This window comes from Myotis yumanensis, unplaced genomic scaffold, assembly GCF_028538775.1.
Source record: "Myotis yumanensis isolate MYYU_CA2020_CCGP unplaced genomic scaffold, mMyoYum1.0.hap1 SCAF_24, whole genome shotgun sequence".
In the NCBI taxonomy this organism is placed as follows: domain Eukaryota; kingdom Metazoa; phylum Chordata; class Mammalia; order Chiroptera; family Vespertilionidae; genus Myotis; species Myotis yumanensis.
Genome location: NW_027223775.1, coordinates 6540915 through 6563985, shown reverse-complemented (window position 1 = coordinate 6563985; position 23071 = coordinate 6540915). Strand labels below are relative to the sequence as shown.

General features: G+C 42.3%; 1 protein-coding gene across 6 annotated transcripts in view; it reads left to right on the top strand.

Annotated features, from left to right (window-relative positions):
- Window positions 1-23071, top strand: part of LOC139000587 (lysine-specific demethylase 6A-like) — a 266067-nt gene that overhangs the window by 103253 nt on the left and 139743 nt on the right. For all 6 annotated transcript variants that reach the window (XM_070402728.1, XM_070402727.1, XM_070402726.1 and 3 more), the window contains 2 exons: window positions 17501-17555; window positions 20065-20099. In XM_070402728.1, the coding sequence (XP_070258829.1) occupies window positions 17501-17555; window positions 20065-20099 (90 nt within the window). The remainder of the gene's footprint in view (window positions 1-17500; window positions 17556-20064; window positions 20100-23071) is intronic.

Below are 23071 nucleotides of genomic sequence, written 5' to 3'. Positions count from 1 at the left end.
AGGTTCTTTGAGCATCTTTATAACCATTCTTTTTACCTCTGTATCTAGTAGACTGCCTCCATTTTATTATTATTTTTCTGTAGATTTCTTGTGATCTTTTATTTGGGGTATGTTTCTGTTTGTCTTCATTTTGTCTGTCTCTTTGTTTTTGTTTTTTTATGTTATGTAGATCTTCTGTGTGTCCCAGTAGTAGCTGGTATTAAAAAGTAGGTGTTCTGTAGGGCTCAGTGGTTCACTTTTCCTTATGACCCGATCCCTATACATTTAAGTATCTCTTGTGTGGGTTTTATGAGCCCTCCTGTTGTAGTTGAGTCTTGATTACTTTTAAGTCATTGTGGGTGGGTTTGACTCTCAGGCTGGCTAGCTGTGAGGATTGATACCAAGCTTGAGCCCTCTTGTAGAGTTGATTACATGAAGCAGAATTTGCCCAAGCAAGGTCTGTTGCCTACCATGAACTTCCTTTTTGGGTGCCACTTGTTGAGTTAATAGGGTGGTGTTCTGATGTGCTATGAAGCCAGTTACTGGGTGTATGATTTTGGTGTCTCTTGGTTGGCACACTCATACAGGTAGGTCAATGTCAGATGCTGCTTGTAACCAGCCCTGGGCTACCTATTAGGCTATAGAAAGTCATCAACAATTGGTAGTTGCCTTGCTGGGCCTTAATGTATGTGGGAGAGGCCAAGCTGCACATTGAAGCTGTGTAGGCTCTGGCCAGTTGGCAGAAGACCCATGACTTACAAGGTCTGCTGCCTCCTTCTGGTTTTGCTTAGCCTCTGAAATAGCCTCAGACAGTTTTGCAATTGTGTGAGGCAGGTTCTAGTGGGTTACCAAGTAGCAGCAAGTGGTTTTCACAAGTTTAATACAGATTCTAACTCTGAGGACATCCAATAAATGTCTCAAGGTACAAGAAGACTAGCCACCACCATTCTGAGGATTGCATACCTTTACAATGGAGCTGTGTTTCAGGGAGTTAGGTTAGGACCAATAGATTAAGTGCTAAACATAATAAGAATTGGTAAGAGACTAGAGTGCTCTTACACAGTAGCTATGGTTCTTAGAGTTTTTCAAGAAAGATTGCAGTGGGGCTTAAGCTGACTTATACCAGCAGATGAAACCAAAAGATCTCTCCAACATATTCAAGGTTGGAAAGGTGAGGCCTCTGGGATTCTGCAGAGACACGTTAGTGCATGTTTCCAGGCTGATGTTTTATGGACAAAGGAAAATGACAATGGTGTAGGCCGGTGGTCAGGAAACTGTGGCTCGGCAAACTGAGGCTTGCGAGCCACATGCGGCTCTTTGGGCCCTTGAGTGTGGCTCTTCCACAAAATACCGGCTGTTCCACAAAACACTGACTTCTGCGCATGGGCCACGAAGTTTCAATCGCACTGTACGTGTGTGCCTGCACGTGGTATTTTGTGGAAGAACCACACTCAAGGGGCCAAAGAGCCGCATGTGGCTCACGAGCCAGGGTTTGCCGACCACAGGTGTGGGCAGTTTGGGACAGGGACTCAGCACAGGGATAGTGGTGGCTGTCCCTCTACTCCTTTCCCGAAGTTACTCAACTCAATCTCTCTGTGTGACTCTGGCACCTTCAAAGTTACAGCCCCTTTGCTGGATCCTAGACTGAGTGCTCTCAAGGAAAATTTTATGTGCCAGCCGGCTGAGCTGGAGTTGCAACAGTGTTTCAATTATAGAAGTCAAACAAACCAGATATCTGCTTTCAGCAGCCGAGGTCTCAGAGCTGGAGCCGAGCCTCAGAGCTAAAGCCGGCTCTCAGCTCCAGTGACAGCCATAGAAGGTAAATAAATCCCAGAATAAAAGAAAAAAGAAAAAAGGAGAGGTTGGGAGCTTCGGTCACCCGCCAGCCTGAAAACGGCCCTCAGCCCCTCACCCAGACTGGCCAGGCACCCCAGTGGGGACCCCTACCCTGAAGGGGGTGTGACCAGCTGCAAATAGCCATCATCCCCTCATCCAGGCTGGCTAGGCACCCCAGTGGGGACCCCGACCCTGAAGGGGGTTTGACCAGCTGCAAACAGCCATCATCCCCTCATCCAGGCTGGCCAGGCACCCAAATGGGACCCCCACCCCATTCCAGGACACCCTTCAGGGCAAACCAGCCGGCCCCCACCCGTGCACCAGGCCTCTATCCTATATAGTAAAAGGGTAATAGGCCTCCCAGCACTGGGATCAGCAGAGCAGCGAGGCCTCACTGCCCCTGTGTCAAGCGGAGCTGCGAGGCCTCCCAGCACCGGGATCAGTGGAGCAGCAAGGCCTCCTACCACCGGGATTAGCTGAGCAACGAGGCCTCACTGCCCCGGTGTCACGCGGAGCCTCGAGGCCTCCCAACACTGGGATCAGCGGAGCTGCGAGGCCTCCTGGCTCCTGGAGCAGCGTGACAGGGGGCAACGCCCAAACTCCCTGATCTCCCTGCAGCTGTGTGTGTGACAGCGGGTGGGTCCACAACCTCCCTATCCGCCCTGCTCTGTTTATGACAGGGGGAGGCGCCCCAGCCCCCTGATCGGCCCTGCTCTGTGTGTGACAGGGTGCGGTGCCCCAACCCCCCCATGGGCCCTGCTCTGTGTGTGACCGGGTGGCGCCACAACCTCCCCATCGGCCCTGCCCTGAGTGTGATGGGGGAGTGCCCCAAACCTCTGATTGGCTCTGCTCTGTTGGTGACGGGGCGGCGCCCCAACCCCCTGATCCGCCCTGCTCTGTGTGTGATGGGGCGGTGCCCCAACTCCCCTATCGGCCCTACTCTGTGCGTGATGGGGGGAGCTCCCCAACCCTCTGATCGGCCCTGCTCTGTGTGTGACATGGTATGGAGCCCCAGCCCCCCTGATGGGCCCTGCTCTGTGTGTGACAGGGCAGCACCCCAACCCCTTGATTGGCCCTGCTCTGTGCGTGACCGGGTGGCGCCGCAACCTCCCCATGGACCCTGCCTTGAGTGTGACGGGGCGGCGCCCCAATCCCCCAATTGGCCCTACCCTGAGCGTGACTTGGGGTGGCATCTTAACCTCCCGATCCGCCCTGCTCTGTGCATGACAGGGGGTGCTGCCCCAACTCCCCAATCGGCCCTGTCCCCGACCAGGGGCTGCCCTCTGCCACCTGGGAGCGGTCCTAAGCCAGCAGGTCGTTATCTCCCGAGGGGTCCCAGACTGTGAGAGGGCACAAGTGGCGGCCCCCCCACCCCCCCGCCAGTGCACAAATTTTTGTGCACTGGGCCTCTAGTAGAAATATAAATGTGTATAATATTGAGATAGTTAATGTAGACATGGAACACTATTTGATTGATCTTAGTTACCAGCCCCTCTAAAGTTCAAACTGATACCATATAGCCTTGGCTCCCACCGTAAGTAATATTGTCAATATAAGTTTTCCTGTTGACCCACGGTTCTATACAATAGCACACTTGTAAGACAGGATAATTGAAGAATTTATTGATCCAGGGCTAGACCTTTCTTTAATATGTAGGGTTTGGACAGACCATGAGTTAATCCCGTTGTGCACTCTGTACTCCTTCAGTGCCTTAGTTCTTTTTAGAGTTTTAAAGTATTAAAGTCCTTAAACAGTCTCTGTATTTTATGGCTTTATAAAGGAACTAGAGGCCTGGTGCATGTGCACCAGGGATGGAGGGTGGGGGGCGGGGAGAGGCTGTCCCTCAGCCCAGCCTGCACCTTCTCCAATTTGGGACACCCCTCTCGCAATCCAGGTCTGCTGGCTCCCAACCGCTCCCCTGCCTGCCTGATCGCCTTAACTGCTTTCCCTTGCTGGCCTGATCCCTCTAACTGCTCTCCACTGCCAGCCTGGTCCCTCTAACTGCTCTCCCCTGCCAGCCTGATTGCCCCTAACTGCCTCTGCCTCGACCCTGCCACCATGGCTTTGTCTAGAAGACGTCCAGTCTAATTAGCGTATTACCCTTTTATTAGTATAGATGATAGTGATCGCACACAGATATTCAAGAATATAAAACCATTGCAAGTAAACTGTAATAATGTAGATCATGTTGTATGAGAGTAGTTGAGGAATAAATGTAAGTGTAGTTGAATAAATCGAAGGTTAATTGCAACTGGTGCAGAGAATGGGATCGGATTTGTCAGTTTTCTTTCCTTTTGAAAAAATACATTTTTATTGATTTCAGAGAGGAGGGGAGAGGGAAAGAGAGATAGAAACATCAATGAGAGAGAATCATTGATTGGCTGCTTCCTGTATGCCTCCTACTGGAGATTGAGCCATTACTTTGGGCTTGTGCCCTTGACCGGAATCGAACCCAGGATCCTTTGTCCGAGGGTGGACGCTTTACCCACTGAACCAAACTGGCTAGGCACTTTCTAAGTTTAGAGCAACCTTTTTAAAACTGTGATAAGGAATATTAGTAGATTTGAAGAAAAGTACAGTGATGGCATCTTGTAGATTTTAATCCTTTCATACTGTGTTATATTAGTCTTTCAAAGATGTTAACATGTCTTACAGCAGAAAATAAATTAAATATGGTGTAATTTTTTCATAATATGGTTGTTTTATTTTGTAATTGCACTTTGATGTGTTTTCTTTGGAAACATATCAAAGTTAGAATGTGTAATAAAAAATGAGTGGGTAGCCCTAGCTGGTTTGGCTCAATGGATATAGTGTCGGTCTGTGGACTGAAGGGTCCTGGGTTTGATTCCGGTAAAGGGCACATGCCCAGGATTTGGGCTTGATAGCCAGTAGGGGGTGTGCAGGAGGCAGATTAATGACTCTCATTATTGATGTTTCCATCTCCCTCTCCCTTCATCTCTGAAATCAATAAAAATATATTCTTAAAAAATCAGTGGAGAAAAGATTAACTGAACAGTAGTACAGTGTTTGTTATCTATAGATGTAAAAGCCTAAGCGACTGTTTCGACCATCAGTGCTATGACCACGCACTGACCACCAGGGGGCAGACGCTTAACACAAGAATTGCCCCCTGGTGGTCAGTGCACTCCCATAGCCAACTTCCCGTGGCTGGCCAACCTCCTGTGGTCCCTCCTCCCTGGCCCTCTGGCTGGCTGGCTGGCCAGCCCCGATGGGCCCCACCCATGCACATAATAAAAGCCCAGCAACCATTACCGGTTGCTATGACATGCCAGCCCCAGGGGCTGCCACCAGCACTGCTACCGAGCCAGAGGGCCTCAGGGCCAGTTTCACAGCCACCGCCAAGACACTGGTAAAGAAGAACACAAAGGTGGCCAGCGTGAGTGTGCAGCTTGAGACGAAGGCTCTGTAGGACAAATTCAATCAGCTGGCCACCGAGATAATTGTCACCAAGGCTGGCAGGTCATGGCGCCCCTCTTCCTGCTATGACCCTCCCCATGTGGTGCCAGTCTTGGGCAGCGGGCTTTGGTCCCATCCACCCAAGCAAGACTGAGAAGACTCTAAAACAGTGTGTTCTGTTCCATGGAGATTGCTACCCATTTGTCTTAGGCCTAAATTCTGGGTGATTGTGGGCCTGGCTCTGCTACTGGGGCTTACGTCTTCCAGTCGGCCTGTGTTTGTTCTAAGGGCCCAAAGAGAAGAAGGGGAACACGTTTTTTGATGCAATATGCAAGTGCTGGGCTGTGTCTAATGTACACACAGAAACACCAGCTCAGTCATCCTGGCCAAAGGGAGCTTAGGGCCTGTTTGTAGAGTCTTCTGGTGGTTTCTGTTTCCTTGCTGAGGTCGTCCTCCCTGGGAAGCCAGGGGCCCATGCTCAGCTCCAGCTCAGTGGGTCTTCTCCAGGCCCCTCCTCCTGGCTATTCCTGCCCGAATGGCCCCTCTCCCACCTTGGCAGCGCTAAGGATGGCCGACTTCCGTCCCAGGCCCACTCCTCACAGGGAACAGGCTTAAGCCGTCAGTTGGACATCCCTGAGAGCTCCCAGACTGTGAGAGGGCGCAGGCCGGGTTGAGGGGCCCCTCTAAGAGCAAGAATCTCTAATTCATATGAAAGTGTCTGGATATGATGCTCACTTGTTTCAAGCTCTTTTAGTTCTATTTCTTTTGTTTAAAATCCTTCTAATTGGTGGGGACTGAATTTTGTCTTTGTTAATTCTTTTTCCCCATCAGAGAATATAATTTATTCTCTAAAATTTGATTTTTATACCTGGCCTGTGTTTAATTATATGATCTTATCTTTAATTAATTACCAAATAGAATTTTATATGTTTAATGGGTTTTGCAAATGATAATTCTCAATTGGTGTAGTAATTAAAACTTCATATGAACTGTTCCATTCCAAAATAACATTTTCAGTTTTTTCTCTTTCAGATAATTTTTCCTAATACATTTTGTGGTCTTTGTACCTGTACTGTATTAATTTTATTTTATTACCTTTTAATTTAAGTATTGTTGATAATGCATCTGGTCCCCAACATAAGTGAATGTTCAACAGTAGGGTTTTTCAAATTTATGGTCATAAAAAAGCAGTACTAGCCTCGCTGGCATTTCTCAATGGTTAGACTGTCAGCCTACATACCCAAGGGGTTGTGGGGTTTGATTCCTAATCAAGGACATGGCATGTATCTGGGTTGCATATTCAATCTGCAGCGCCAGTTGGGATGCGTGCATGACGCAACCAGTCAATGTGTCTCTCTCACATCGATGTTCCTCTCGTTCTTTTTCTCTCATTCTGTCCACTCTCTTTAAAAAGTCAATGGAAAAATATCCTTAGGTGAGGATTAACAAACAAATAAGTACATGGCCTTGCTTGGTAGCTCAGTTAGTTGGTTGGAGAATTATCCCAATTCACCAGAGTTATGGGTTCCATTCCCAATGGATGTTTCTCTCTCTTTTAATAATTTATAAAAATGTAAAGGAAAATAAAAATGATGCACATTCAGTAGAAACCTCACTTCAATTTTTGAATATTGATTATTTCCCTGGGATACTGATATGCTGTACTATATTCACTTGTGATGCTTGGCAGGGGCAGTGACTCACAGCTTCTCTCAACCACATGTTCATGAGGGTAAAGACTATTCCGTGTTGTCAGCATGTTTTGAAATACTACATTTTATGTTTGTGCTTACCATCATGCCTTAAAAACACCCATGTACATCTCTGGTGAGTAGAAAAGCAAGGTTGGGCAATTATCTTGACTCTTGAAATTAAAGTTAAGATAATTGCCCAATTGTAGATTAGTAGGTGTTTTGTCCACATTTAAGGTAGGGTAGGCTAGGCTATGATGGTTGGTAGATTAGGTGTATTAAGTGCATTTTCAACTTAATATTTTCAACTTATCATTGGTATAGTGAGATGTAACCCCATCCATCTTAGTTTTAGAAGCATCTGTATGGCTATACAATTAAATCTGAAGTAATGAGTTATCATTACTTTAATAAAAATAGACATTTTGACAATTTGCTCTATATAACGCAAGTTACTTTCCTATACTGTTAATCTGTTACAATGGATTCTTCTAGATCAGCAGTTCTCAACCTGTGGGTCATGACCCCTTTGAGGGTCGAATGACCCTTTCACAGGGGTCACCTAAGACCATCGGAAAACACATATATAATTACATATTGTTTTTGTGATTAATCACTATGCTTTAATTATGTTCAATTTGTAGTAATGAAATTGGGGGTCACCACAACATGAGGAACTGTATTAAAATGTCACGGCATTGCGAAGGTTGAGAACCACTGTTCTAGATGAGCATGCTGCAGGCATACCCAATTGATATATATGTCCTTGGAGATATTGGAGGAGCGGTTCCAGACCATTGCAATAAAGCAAATATTTTAGTAAAAGTCACATGAATATTTCAGTTTCTCAGTTCATATAAAGTTACATTTACACTATACTCTAGTCTGCTGAGTGTGAAATAACAGCATATGTCTAAACACACACACACACACACACACACACACACACACACATACACACACACACACATGCACAATGTACTGCTCTTAATTTAAAATACTTTATTGCTAAAAAACGTTTAACATCATGTGAGGCTTCAGCCAGTTGTAATCTGCTTAATAGTGGAGGGTTTTGCCTCAGTGTTGGTGGCTACTGATTGATGAGGAGGTTGGTTGCTGAAAGACAGGTGGCTGTGGCAATTCTTTCTTTGCTTTTGCAATGCCAGTCTTTGTCAGAAAATATATTTATTATTGATAGTTAAGTAAAGATGTAAGTATTCATGGCTGTATAAGCCAAGTTGCCTTATGTTGATTTTTTTAAAATGCCTTATTGTAATCATAAACATTATTCCAATAACCAGGTACGTTTTCTCTCCTTTTGGTCTTCTTACATAAAGGATTGACATAATCTCTCTATATGTTATCCTATATAATAAAAGCCCTGCGACCATAATGGTGGAATGACTACTTGACCAGTGGCTATGAGGTGCATTGACCACCTCTAGGTCCCCCCCCTCCCTGGCCGGCAGGCTCTGATCACAGCATGGTGAACAAGGAACCACAGGGAACTGGGGTTGGTGGCAGTGGGGCAGGACTGGTGAGCTGGCAGAATGGCTGACCTCTTGGTCTCTCCCCCTCCAGTCCACAGGTTGTGATCGCAGCATGGCAAACGGGGAACAGGGATAGGTGGCGGTGGGATGGGACTGGGGACTGACAAGTGGGCGGAACGCCTGACATCTTGGTCCCTTGCCCCGGCCTGCAGGCTCCCAATTGCAGCATGGCAAATGGGAACCACAGGGAACTGGGGCGGACTGGGGACTGGCGAGTTGGTGGAACAGCCAACCTCTTGGTTCCTTCTCCTGGCCTGCAGGCTCTGATCGCAGCATGGCAAATGGGGGGCCATGGGGAACTGGTGTGGATGGTGGTGGGGCGGGACTGGGGACTAGCGAGCAGGCAGAAGATGGCCCTGATCACAGGCTAGGCCTAGGGACCATACCCACACACGATTTTCTGCGCTGGGCCTCTACACTAATAAAAGGGTAATATGCTAATTAGACCGGGCATCTTCTGGATGTCCTTCCAGACAAAGCCAAGGTGGCAGGGGCTGAGGCAGTTAGGGGTGATCAGGCCAGCAGGGGAGGTCAATTAGGGGGCGACCAGGCCAGCAGGGGAGGGCATTTAGGGGGCATCCAGGCTGGCAGAGGAGGGCAGTTAGGGGGCGACCAGGCAGACAGGCAGGTGAGTGGTTAGAAGCCAGTGGTCCCAGATTGCGAGAGGGGTCGGGCCTAAACCAGCAGTCGGACATCCCCTGAGGGGTCCCAGAGCGGAGAGGGTGCAGTCTGGGCTGAGGGGACCCTCCACACATCCTCCCCCCCATGTACAATTTCATGCACTGGGCCTCTAGTTTATACTAATGAAAGGGTAACATGCTAATTAGGGCGAATGTCCATCTGAACAAAGCCACAGCAGTTGTGAGGCCTGGGGCTCAGGCAGCCGTGGGTTCAGGCAGCCGTGAGTCCCGTCGGCTGCGAGGCTCAGGGTTCAGGCCTCACAGTTGCCACGACCGACAGTGGCAGTAGCAGCGGGGTGCTGGGGGTGGCGCTTTCCCCTGTTCAGCCTAGTCGCCTCGCGCAGAGGGAGGCCAGACTGCGGTTTAGGCCCGCACTGAGTGGGCCTGAGCTGTCAGTAGGATGTCACCTGAGGGCTTCCGGACTGTGAGAGGGAGCAGGCCGAGCTGAGGGATCCCCCACCCCTCCAGTGCATGAATTTCATGCACCAGGCCTCTAATGTTGAATAAGAGTGGTGAAAGCATACATGCCTATCTTGTTACTGATTTTAAGGGAAACACTTAGTTTTGCCCATTCAATATGATATTGGCTTTGAGTTTGTCATATTTGGCCTTTTTATTATGTTGAAGTATAATCCCTCTACTCCCACTTTTCTGAGATTTTTTTTTTCATCACAAATTGTACTGGATTTTATCATTTTCTACAGTTACTAGTGTTAATAAAATTATATGGTTTTTTTAATGTCTCATGCTTATGGATTTGTACATATTTTACCAACCTTGTATCCTTGAAATACATCCCATGTGATCAGGATGTATAATATTTTATTTATTTATTTATCTATTTTAAATATATATTTTTATTGATTTCAGAAAAGAAGGGAGAGGGAGAGAGAGAAAAACCTTAATAATGAAAGAGAATCATGGAATGGTTACCTCCTCCATCCCCCATACTGGGGATCGAGCCTGCAACCTGGACATATACCCTGATGGGAAATTGAACCATGACCTCCTGATTCATAGGGTGATTCTCAGTCATTGAGCCATCTTTTATATGTATTATTGGATCTCCTTTGCTAATATGTTGTTGAGGATGTTAGCATGTTTATCAGGAATATTGGCATATAATTTGCTTTCTTTATAGTGTCTTTATGTTGTTTTGAAATTTGGATAATGCTGGTTTCCTAAAATGAGCTTGGGAGTCTTGCTTCCTGTTGAATTTTTTGGAATGGTTTGGGAAGAATAGGTGTTAGTTCTTGCAATACTTGGTAAAACTCACCTGTGAAGCTATATGACACAATGCTTTTTTTTTTTGTTTGGAGTTTTTTGATCATTGCTTCAGTAATATGTCTACGGTATTTAGACTTTCTGACTTAGTTTTGGAAGATTGATGTTTCTAGGAATTTACTATATCTTGCAGATTCTCAAATTTGTTGGGATATAGTTCATAATATTTTCTTAAAGTGTTTTGTGTTTATTTGTTGTCAGTTGTTACTTTTTCTCTGTCGTTTCTAATTTTATTTATTAGGGTCCTTGCTCTTTCTTTTTATGATGAGTCTGGTAAGGTTTGTCAATCTTTTTTACCTTTCAAAGAACCAACTCTTCATTGATCTTTTGCTGTTGATTTTAACTCTTCCATTTATTTCTGCTCTTTATTATTTTCTTTTTTCTACTCATTTTGGAATCTGTTGGTGTTTTTCTTAATTTCTTTAAGTCTAAAGTTAGATAGTTTATTTGTGATTTTTCTTGTTTCTTGAGATAGGCCTGTAATTTTATAAATTTTTTCTTATGACTACTTTCTCTGTTTCCCATAGATTTTGGGTTGTTATGTGTTAATTTCCAGGTTTTTCAAGGTATCTTTTTATTTTTTCTTTGATCTGATTGTTAATCAAGTCATTGTGTAGTAATGTATTATTTTGTCTCCATATCTTTGTGTGTTTTCATGGTGTTTTTCTTCTGATTGATTCCTATTTTTTTACTACTAAAATTAGAAACGATGTTTTATATTATTTTAATATTTTAAAATTTATTGATACTTGTTTTGTGTACTAACGTGTGGTCAGTTTTAGAAAATGTCTCGTGCTCTTATATATTCTGCAGCTTTGGGGTGAAATGCTCTAAAATGTCAATTAAATTTATCTTGTCTAGTGTGTCATTCAGGGCCACTGTTTCCTTTTTGATATCTGTCTCCAAGATTTATCCATTGATGTGAATGGAGTATTAAAATTCTCTACTGTGACTGTATTACTTTCATTCTCTCCTTTTATGTCCATTAAGACTTGCTTTATATATTTAGGTGCTCCTATGTTGGGTGCATAACTGTTTACAATGGTTATATCTTGTTGGATTGTTTTTTTCATTATTATGTAATGTCCTTTTTTTTGTCTCTCACTATAGTCTTTGCTTTAAAGTCTATTTTGTCAGATTTAAGTATTGCTACTTCTTCCTCTTTTGCATAAAATACCTTATTTTTCTATCAACTTTCGGTGAGTGTGTATTTGTCTTTCATTCTGAGGTGGATCTCTTGTAGACATATATGCATATATACGGATATACATATAATTGTAGACTAGGGGCCCAGTGCACAGGGGTGGGACAGTCCCCTCAGCCCAGCCTGCACCCTCTTCAATCGGGCCTAAACCGCCAGTTGGACATCCATCCCTCTCACAATCCTGGACTACTGGCTCCTAATTGCTTACATGCCTGCCTGCCTGGTCGCCCCTAACTGCCTCCCACTGCTTACCTCGTCGACCCCAACTGCCCCCTGCTGCCAGCCAGGTCACCTCTAACTGCCCACCTCCTGCCAGCCTAATCGCCCCCAACTGCCCCCCTGCTAGCCTGGTTGCCCCCAACTGCATCATCCTCCGCCCCCCCCCCCCCGTCCATCCCCCCGCCAGCCTGGTAGCCCCATGCAGCCTGCTGTTCAGTCATGTGGTCGCCCCTCATGGTCCCCCCTGCTGACCTAGTCACCCCACTCAGCGTGCTGTTCAGTCATTTGGTTGTCCCTCACTAACCCCCCTGCCAGCCTGGTATGCAGCCATCTTGTGAGGGTGTGAGGGTCAATTTACATATCACCTCTTTATATAGGATAGATACATATCCCATTTAATGATCCTGTGTCTTTTGAATGGAACATTAAGCTATTTACATTTAAAGTGATTATTGGTTGGTACCTTTTTATTGCCATTTTATTGTATCCTCTTCTCCCTTCTTATTCTTCTTTCAGGCCCTTAAACATTTCTTGTAATACTGGTATGGAGGTATCAAACTCCTCTTTTAGCTTTGTCTTGTCTGGGAAGCTCTTTATTTCTCTTTCAATTTTAAACGATTGTCTTGCTGGGTAAATGATAGCCTTGACTGTAGGTCTTTGCCTTTCATCACTTTGAATATTTCTTGCTAATCCCTTCTAGTCTGAACTATTTCTGTTGAGAGAATAGCTGACAGTCTTATGGAAGTTTTCTTGTAGGTAATTAATTGTCTTTCCCTTGTTGCTATAAGATTCTCTCTCTGTCTTTAAGCTTTGTCATTTTAATTATGATTTGTCTTGGTGTAGTCCCTGGGTTCATCTTGTTTAGGATTCTTTGCACTTCCTGCATTTGTGTCCCTTTTTCTTCAACAGATTAGGGAAGTTATTGGTCTTAAAATAGGTTCTCGATTCCTTGCTCTCTCTTTCTTCCTCTCTGTCTCTGTCTTCTTTTTCTTCTGGTACCCCTGTGATGTAGATGTTATATGTCATGTTATCCCAAAGGTTCTATAAATTATCCTCATTTTTAATTTTTTTGTTAATCCTCATCTGAGGATATTTTTTCCATTGCTTTTCAAGGAGAGTGGAGTGGGGGAGAGAGATAGAAAGAAACATCGATGTGAGAGAGACATATCTACTGTCTTCTTCATGTGCTGCAACAGGGGGTGGGGAGCGAACCCACAACCAAACTACAAGTCCTTGGACAGGAATCAAAACTGGGATCCTTTGGTGTGTAGGACAACACTCTAACCACTGAGCACCGTCCAAGGCTGTCCTCATTTTTAAAAACTCTTTATTTTATTGCTGCTCTGAGTGTTTTTGTTTTTTGTTTTTACTTTGCTTTTGAAATTGCTGGTTTGATACTTTGTTTCATCTATTTATTGTTTCTTTTTTTTTTAACTTTTCTTTTTTTTTTTTTTAATTAAATTTTTATTGTTCGGATTACATTTGTTCCTCTTCCCCCCCCCTCCCCCCCATAACTCCCCTCCTTCCAGTTCCCGCCCCACCCTCCGCCCTCACTCCCCACCCACTGTCCTCATCCATAGGTGCACGATTTTTGTCCAGTCTCTTCCCGAATCTCCCATTCCCCTTTCCCCCCCAAGAATAGTCAGTCCATTCCCTTTCTATGTCCCAGATTCATTATAAGCACCAGTTCATTCTGTACATCAGATTATTTATTCACTTGATTCTTAGATTCACTTGTTGATAGATGCATATTTGTTGTTGTCAATTTGTATCTTTACCTTTTTCTTCTTCCTCTTCTTAAAGGATACCTTTCAGTATTTCGTGTAATACTGGTTTAGTGGTGATGAACTCCTTTAGCTTTTCCTTGTCTGTGAAGCTCTTTGTCTGACCTTCAATTCTGAATGATAGCTTTGCTGGATAAAGTAATCTTGGTTGTAGGTTCTTGGTATTCAGCACTTTGAATATTTCTTGCCATTCCCTTCTGGCCTGCAAAGTTTCTGTTGAGAAATCAGCTGACAGTCGTATGGGTATTCCCTTGTAGGTAATTGAGTCTCTTTCTCTTGCTGCTTTTAAGATTCTCTCTTTGTCTTTTGCTCTTGGCATTTTAATGATGATGTGTCTTGGTGTGGTCCTCTTTGGATTCCTTTTGTTTGGGGTTCTCTGCGCTTCTTGGACTTGGAAGTCCATTTCTTTCACCAGGTGGGGGAAGTTTTCTGCCATTATTTCTTCAAATAGGTTTTCAATATCTTGCTGTCTCTCATCTTCTGGCACTCCAATAATTCTGATATTAGTCCGCTTGAAACTGTCCCAGAGGCTCCTTACACTATCTTCACACTTTCGGATTCTTTTTTCATTTTGCTTTTCCAGTTGGGTGTTTTTTGTCAAATCTTTGGTTTGATTCTTGAGCGCCTCTGGTCTGCTATTGGGTATAATATTCTTTATTTCAGTCCGTGTATGCTTACTTTCTAATTTCTTTATCGTAGCATCGAGGGTCTCATTAGTTTTCGTGAGGCTCTGCTCAAATTTATAGCAAGCCCTCAAAATTGCGATTTTTAGCTCCATATCCTCCATTTCTGTCATGTTTTTTTGTCTCCGCATCTTTTATGCTTTCTTGGTGCACCCCCTTGTGGTCTTTGTGTGCAGTCTTGTTCTAGCCAAGCCTTAATTGTTGTAGTTAACACTAGAGGGATTTGACCACCAGGCCGACTGGCTGTTGGAATCAGCTGTGTGGAAAACTTCAGTCCTCTGGGGAGGCGCTAATCCAGCCTTTGCCTGAGGCGATCGGCAAATGGCTCTGCACAGGGCTTGGGTGGGGCGGGCTCAACAGGGCGGGGGGAGGGAGCAGCTATGGCTGCTCTCAGTCCGTCCCCAGGGACTCTGCCTCTCTGTCCCCGCAACCGCTGCAAACCTCTGAGGGACCGTAGCCAGACAGTCCCGCTTCTCCCGTTTGAGTCTGGATCCCTAGAGACTCGCCCGGATCTGTAGCCCAGAGTTTGAGACACACTCCTGATTGAAAACGACAACCACGCCCTCAGCCACCAGCCTGCTTTGCGCGCGCACCGCCGCACCACCGTACCTTTAAATTTTCCACACTGCGCCTCCTCTAATCCTCGTAATGCTGTTGTTTTTCCTTCTAGTTGAAGAGTCTCTCCTCAGCCAGCCTTCCTGTGGTTCTGGGTGATGTCCGTTCCATCTTCTAGTTGTATTTTTGAAGTGGTTGTTTACGGCGGCATAGCCGGTGTTTACCTATGCCGCCATCTTCGATTCTCTCCTATTTATTGTTTCTTTCTTCCATTACATTCTTCACTTCAGATATTGTACTTATTTCTTATTGGTTTCCTTTTTGGTTTCTTTGTCCTGTTCCATGCTATTGAGCATCATTATAACCATTACTTTGAACTCTACATTTAATAAATTGCATACCTACATTTTATTTAGTTCTTTTTCTTTTTCCTCCTGTTCTGTCATTTGGGGTCTCTTTATTTCCCCATTTTGGCTGTTTCTTCATTTGTTTCTTGTTTTTTGTTTTTGTTTTGAGAGAGAGATATAGGAGAGAGAGAAATATCGATTTGTTATTCCACTTATTTATGCACTCATTGGTTGAATTGTTATATATGCCCTGACTGGGAATTGAACCCGCAGCCTTAGTGTATTGGTACAATGCTTTAACCAACTGAGTTACCCAGCCAGGACTCTGTTTTTTTCCTCTGTATTAGGTAGGTCTGCTATGACTTGCAGTCTTTGTAGGGTGGCCTTCTGTAGTAGGTGTCTTATGGGATCCTGTGGTGTAGTTTCCTTGAGCACCTGAGTTGGGTGCTTAATGAATGTCCCATGTGTGGGTTGTGTGGGCCCCCTTGTTGTAATTGAGTCTTGATTGTTATTGGCCCATTCATGTTTTGGATTAACCCTCAGGCTGGCTGACTGAGGCTCAACCCTAATGAGGGTATAGGAGCTGCTGTGCAGGTGTTTGCCTCAGCAGTTTGTCCTTGCCCAGATTTTCCTTTGGACTTGCAATTTGTGAAGCTTATTGTATCGAGATAGAGTGTTGTATGAACGTGGCCATTGGGTGTGTTGTTTCAGGACCTCTTAGGAGGAACTTGGTGCAAATTAATGTCAGATACTATCTATCACTGGCCTTGGTCAATCTGTTTGGAGCTACAAGTAATCCAAAATTACATTTTGTGGCTACCTCTATTGGGCCTGGGTGCATATGGCAAGCTATGCAGCAAGGCTGGTTTTTACCAGCATTGGTCCTTGGGGCAGGTCAGGAAAAGTCCCAAGGCACTCTGAGATTTGCTTTTGCTTGCTAGCTGCCTGTTAGGCTTAGTCACTGAAATAGCCTCTGGTGGTACTTGAGTTGCACATGATAGGCTCACAGTGCATCACCAGATTAATGCAAGTCTAAACTAGATGCCAGTGTTTAGTGTGAGGCTACTCAGCAAATGTCTGTAGGTATACCATATCTAGCTGTTATCTACTGGGTGCTTATACACCTTGTGTTGGGATGGAGTTATACAGTCATCACAGTGAGGCCAGCAGAGTTTATGAGGCCCAAACAGTAAATTTGACTATGTTAAGGGAGGCCTCTGCTTTGTTTAAGCTTGTGAGTTGGGAAGATGGGACTAGTGGATCTCCCATGAAGCGGCAGTAGTGATCAGGCTTGGGGAAGATAGGAGGTGTGGCCCTACCCAGAGCCATATACCTCATTCTGTCCTGATTCTGCCTGGATCTCAGCTGGGCAGAGCCACTAGGTGTGTGTGGGGGTATGCCAAAAGTACAGAGGGGATTGTACAATCTCCCTGTTGGGGAAGGGACAGTCAGAGTCATGGGAAAGTAAGGGGAATGGCCCAGTTCCAAAGTCAGACAACTCTGTTACTGACTCCTCACTAGGGGGTTAGCTCTGCAGGGTGGGGAAAGGGGTAGTCCAGAGGATGGGGCTGTTGAATTCCCCCAGGTTGATGCCACTCAGGGGGAGGGGAGGCACTCCACCAAGAAATATGATTCAGCACAGGGATCCTGGAAGCTCCCCCGCCCCCCCCCCCCCCCCCCCCCCCCCCCCCCCCCAGCAACAAACCCAATTCTCTCATGATGCAATTGTAGTTTGCTTCATCCTCCCTCCACAGGAGCCCAGGGTGACTGGCTGCAAACAAGATCTTGTGCATTGGCATTTTAAGAGGCAAAAGTGTCTCTAGCTGACTCTGTTTCTCCCTGGTGGATAGAATCCTCACTTATTTTCACATCCAGATGGGCTGCTCTTTCCAGCTCTGGTGCTGTGGGCTGGGAAGCCTGGCATGATGTTATAGCCCCAGTTTTTCAGGCGGAAGCCCCCTCAGCTGAGATATTTCTCTGGAATTATAGCCACCACCCTTGGGAGTAGGACCATCCCATTTTATATCTCCACCCTTGCTGTCACTCTTGATGTGGTTTCTTCCATAAATCCTTGGTTATAATATTTCAGTTCAGTTGGTTTTTCAGTTGACCAGAAATGGGTCAGAGTAACTGGCACTTACTCTGTAGCCATTTTGGAATCTACCACATCATTTCATTATTATATACTTGACCTTAAAAGCCTTAAATATATAAATCAATTTTATGCAACTCTAAATTTAGCGCATTAATATTTTTACTTTTCTGTTACAGCATTTTCAGTTAGCGTTGATTGACTGTCATCCCTGTACGTTGTCCAAAGTTGAAAGTAAGTATTTCTAAATACCATAGTTTTATTGTCTTTTTGAGGAATAGACTATGTATAAGACATTTCAAATCATGACCACGAATACCTTTTGTTGGTTTGTAGAAAACAAACCTGAGAGATACAAGACTAACTCACAGACTTTAAGGCAATTAGTTGATTTGAATAGTTTGTTTTTTAATAATAATCAATGCGTTACTTGATAACCATAAATAAGTCTAGTTTCTCACAGAACACTAACTCATAGTAGTTGACTCCTTTGTGTTAGATTATTATTAGTAGTTATTGTTATCTAATAGTGTCTGTCTTTTTAAATGGAAAAATTATGTCTTTTTTCTTTCAGTATTTTTTTTCATGGAAGGGAATTTATGGGTTGGGTACCTTGTGCAGTATTCTTTATTTTGGGTATACAGAATATATATTTATAATGCTGGGAAACATAATGAAACAGTATTAAAGCCTTCATACAACAGGCTCAATGAATCAGAATCTTAAAGAGCTAAGCACTGGTAATTTTTTTTTACTTCCTAGAAAGAAGTTTATCTTTACGTTATTCATTGAGATATATAATAAGAGAGAAGATGTGGGAAAAGAGAAGGAAAGAAGAGAAAAAGTCATTTTGGGATTTATATTAAATGAGAATTTCTGTTTTCTGTGAGAGTCTTTCTAGACAAAACCCATGTAATTAAATATTCTACATATAACTATTTTTTTTATTAATCTTCACTCTATGATATTTTCCCCATTTTTATTTATTTATTTTAAAAATATTTTTATCGATTTCAGAGAGGAAGGGAGAGGGAGAGAGATAGAAACATGATGAGAGCGAATCATTGACTTGCTGCCTCCTGCACGCCCCACACTGGGGTTCAAGCCTGCGACCTGGCCAAGTGTCCTTGACTGGAATCGAACCAGGGACCCTTCAGTCCACAAGCTGATGCTCTATCCACTGAGCCACACCAGTTAGGGCTCCATTTATTTTTAGAGAGAGAGAAAGGAACATCACCGTGAGAGAGACACATAGATTGGTTGCCTCCAGCATGCACCCCAACTGGGACTGGGGATCAAGCTGGCAACCAAGGAACATTCCTTTGATCAGGAATCAAACCCTTTGGTCCACAGCTGACACTCTAACCAGTGAGCCAAACCAGCCAGGGCATATTCTGCATATAATTTGAAAGTTTTTTCTAGTTAAAACCTAACCCAAAATAGAAAGGATATTTGTTCTTGCAAATAAGAACAGTATAACTCAAATATCTAGAATGTAGTTGTTAAACTTTTTGTGATTTTTTTTTATGGTCTTTGGTAAATCATTCATGCATTTTAGGAATTGGGTATCAAAAAGAGTTTATTTTTATTTATTTATTTATTTATATATATTTTATTGATTTTTTACAGAGAGGAAGGGAGAGGGATAGAGAGTTAGAAACATCGATGAGAGAGAAACATCGATCAGCTGCCTCCTGCACACCCCCCACTGGGGATGTGCCTGCAACCAAGGTACATGCCCTTGATCGGAATCGAACCCGGGACCCTTCAGTCCGCAGGCCGACGCTCTATCCACAGAGCCAAACCGGTTACGGCAAAAAGAGTTTCTTTTTTTAAAAAAAATATTTTTATTGATTTCAGAAAGAAAAGGAGAGGGAGGAAGAGAGATAGAAACATCACTGATGAGAGAAAATAATTGATCGGTTGCCTCCTGCATGCTCCCAACTGGGGACTGAGCTCGCAACCTGGGCATGTGCTCTGACCGGAATCAAATCCGGGACCCTTCAGTCCAGAAACTGGCGCTCTATCCATTGAGTCAGACCAGCTAGGGCAAGAAGAGTTTCTTTAAAAAGAAGCAAAATACTCTGTCTTGAAGTTTTCAGACATACTTATTTTATAGTCTTGCTTTTTAAAATTGGTTTGACCCTTTTCTTTTTTAAGTCACCTAACTCTGAAGAGCTAAAAAAAACCCAACAGTAAAATTATTTACTAAAAATGTTCAATAAACTAAAATAGTAGTAAAAAATAGTTCACTAATATTTTTTCTTGTGTATGACTTTTTCAAAAATATTTTTAGATAAAATTTACTATAAAGAAAAACTGTACTTTAAAAAAATCTTTGTTTAGTAAAGAGTAGCTTTACTATAATTATAAAGTGACAATACTGAATGCCATATGTCAAGATATTTACATTTAGAATATTATACTTAATATTGTCAGTTTGAACTTTGTAAATTTATTAATTACTGATTTCTATGGGTGCAAATGTTATTTGCAATTAAAAATAAGTGGATGAAATTTTTATTTAATATAATTATTTATTATTTAATAGTAAAGAATGCTTTTTAAAGCATGCTTATGATATTTAGTCAGTTTAGTAGATAAATAAAAGTTACACCTTCTAAATCAAATTTGTAATCTAGAGTTAGCATTTTATTAATTTGCATATTTTTATTATCTATTTTTGTTTATTGCCTGAAACTCGGATGTATTATAATTAATTTCTTTCTATGATTCTTTATAGTTCAGTTTCATATAGCTCACTTGTATGAAACACAGGTAAGTGTTTTAATTTATTTTTCTTAAAATAAGAACAAGAACTTACAACAGAATCATCACCATGTTTTAATTGAAATTATGTAAGATAAATATAGGTTAATTGAGTTCTGGGTATATACTGGTACTTTCATTTAATAGTTTACACTCATTGAATGTTTAAAATTTTGCTTAGTCATAAAATTTATAAGAGCAATAAGGGAATTTGGGTTTATATTCAATTAGTATAGTTTTTGTAACTACTTCAATTAACTGATTTAAAATATTTTCCACTCTGCTTGCTGTATAATAGAAAATATCATTTAATGTGATTTGCCTCTAATATTCGGTCATCTACATGCTGTTATATCACTCTCCTTAAGTTTTTTGCCCTCCTGATGATTCTGTCTAGTTTTATTTTAAAAAATATTTATGGACGTATGTCCTAAGGCATTGTCTTTGAATAATTTCTTCTGTTTTTCTCTTAACAATGAAATATCTTTAAACCACTTTTTTTTTTATTAACAAACAGTTTTGTCATCCTTTGGTATTATTATTATTTCAAGGTAGATTTTTGAAACTATTTCAGTTTAATTTTAGAATAGTTACTATATGGCAGATTGTGTTTGGTTGTTGAATTGAGTACTATAATGATATACAAATTTAAAGTCCGAGATAGAAAATAAGGAAGTTTGTAGGAGACTGAACACAATTATGTAGAGTTCATCCAGAATGTGTGTAGTTGAATGTTTATTATTATATTTCAATTATAAGATATTACATACATGTAATACAGAGTTCCAGGAGAAAAAACACTGGATAATAAAAATTTGTGAATTTCATCCTTTTGTTTTAACCCAAGTATAAAGTAATGGAGTGGAAAAAAAAATATATATATATGTATATACAAAGTAATGGAATTGGGATACATTTTATGCAAAATTATACTCAAAAGAGGAAAGATCCTTGCATGTTTTATTATTTATATTATTAAGGATATAATAAGATAGTTTGAGGTCATTTAAGTTAGTGGTTGCTAACCTTTTGGACCTCACAGACCACCAGTGATCCGAAGATGACCGGTTGGCGACCGCAGATTTAATTGTCTGGTTGCCAAACCCATTTTATGGAGTAAACATCAGGAGAACTTTAAAAATCTTTGTGTCAGTTATCGGTATTTCACCTGCCCCCTGCCACCTCTTCCGTCACATAGACACACCCCAAATTCCTATATTTACTTAATCAGAATTGATACACCATCAAGGTAGGAAATTTTGCTAATAGGGGATTATTTCTATTTTAGAAAATGCATGTTGAGAATTTTTAACCTTTTATGATTGTCATAGATAAAAATTCTTATTTTCCAACTGAATAATATATACAGTTTTTCAAATATTTATATTTTAATTTTATTAAATTCACTGACATGATATTGGTTACTAAAATTATATAGGTTTCAAGTGTAAAGTTCTTTTTTTTTAAATCTTCACTTAAGCAGTGAAGACATTTTTTCCATTGATTTTTTTTTTTTCAGAGAGTGTGGAAGGGGAGGGAAAAGGAGAGAAAGAGAGAAAGATTGACTGATTGCCTTCCACACACTCTTTTCACCGGGAATCAACCTACAACTCTTCAGTGCACAGGCAACGCTCTAACTGCCAAGCAGTGTTCCAGTATACAATTCTATAATACATCACCTGTATATTGCATTGTGTGTCCACCACCCAAAGTTGAATCTCCTTCCTTCATTATTCACTGGACTTCCTTGACCCACCTTTAGGGTTCCTTTTTTTCTGTTGCCTGTGCTTATGAGTTTCTATTTGTATGTCTTATTTGTTCATTTGTTCCTTTATATCCCATATATGCAGTGGATCTCAACCTTCTGGCCCTTTAAATAAAGTTCCTCATGCTGTGACCCAATCATAAAATTATTTTCGTTGCTACTTCATAACTATAATGTTGCTACTGTTATGAATCATAATATCTGATATACGGGATGGTCTTAGGTAATCCCTGTGAAAGGGTCATTCAACCGCCAAAGGGGTTGCGACCCACAGGTTGAGAGCCGCTGCATATATGAGTAAAATAACACAGTTTTTGATTTTTTCTGTTCAACTTATTTCACTTAGCATGATATTCTCAAGATCCATCCATGTGGTCCCAGATGGCAATATTTCCATCTTTTCTTATGCCTGAGTAGTACTTCATAGCATATATAAACTACATCTTCATTATCCAATTATATATAGAAGGGCATTTTAGTTATTTCCATGTCTTGGCTACTGTTCATAATGGTGCAGTAAATATAGGGGTCATATAATTTTGTGAGTAAATGTCAAATTTTTCAGGTAGATAAACTTTCCTTAATAGCTAATGAAGTTGAGCATCCTTTTATACATCTCTTGGCCATTTATATGTCATATTGGGAAAAGTGTTTGTTCAGACCACTGCCAGCTTTTAAATTGGATTGTTTGTTTGGTGTTGAGTTGTATGCATTTTCTATGTAGTTAGGATATTAACCCCTTATCAGAGCTGTTGTTTGGTTGGTGTCCTTTTTGTTTTGTTTGTGGTTTCTTTTGTTGTACAGAAGCCTTTTAGTTTGATATACTCTTATTCATTTTTGCTTTTAAGACCAAGGTCCTTAAATTTAGTACCAATGTTTTCTTCTGTGTGATTTATTGTTTCAGTTCTTATCCTATCTAATAAAAGACAAAAAGGGTAATTGACCATACCTTTGCTATGCTTCCCTTTGGCTAATCAGGGCGATATGCAAATTAACTGCCAAGAAAGATGGTGGTTAACCGCCAACAAAGATGGCGATTAATTTGCATACATAGGCGCAATGATGGGAGGCAAAAGGGGAAGGACGGAAGAACGGTGATTGGAAACCCAGGCAGCAGGCAAGAGCTGGGTGGCAGGGCAAAGGCGGCCCTGGAGGCTGCCTTTGACCTGGCCCTCAGCCCTGGATCTGAGAACTGGGGACACCTTTGACCGCCTCC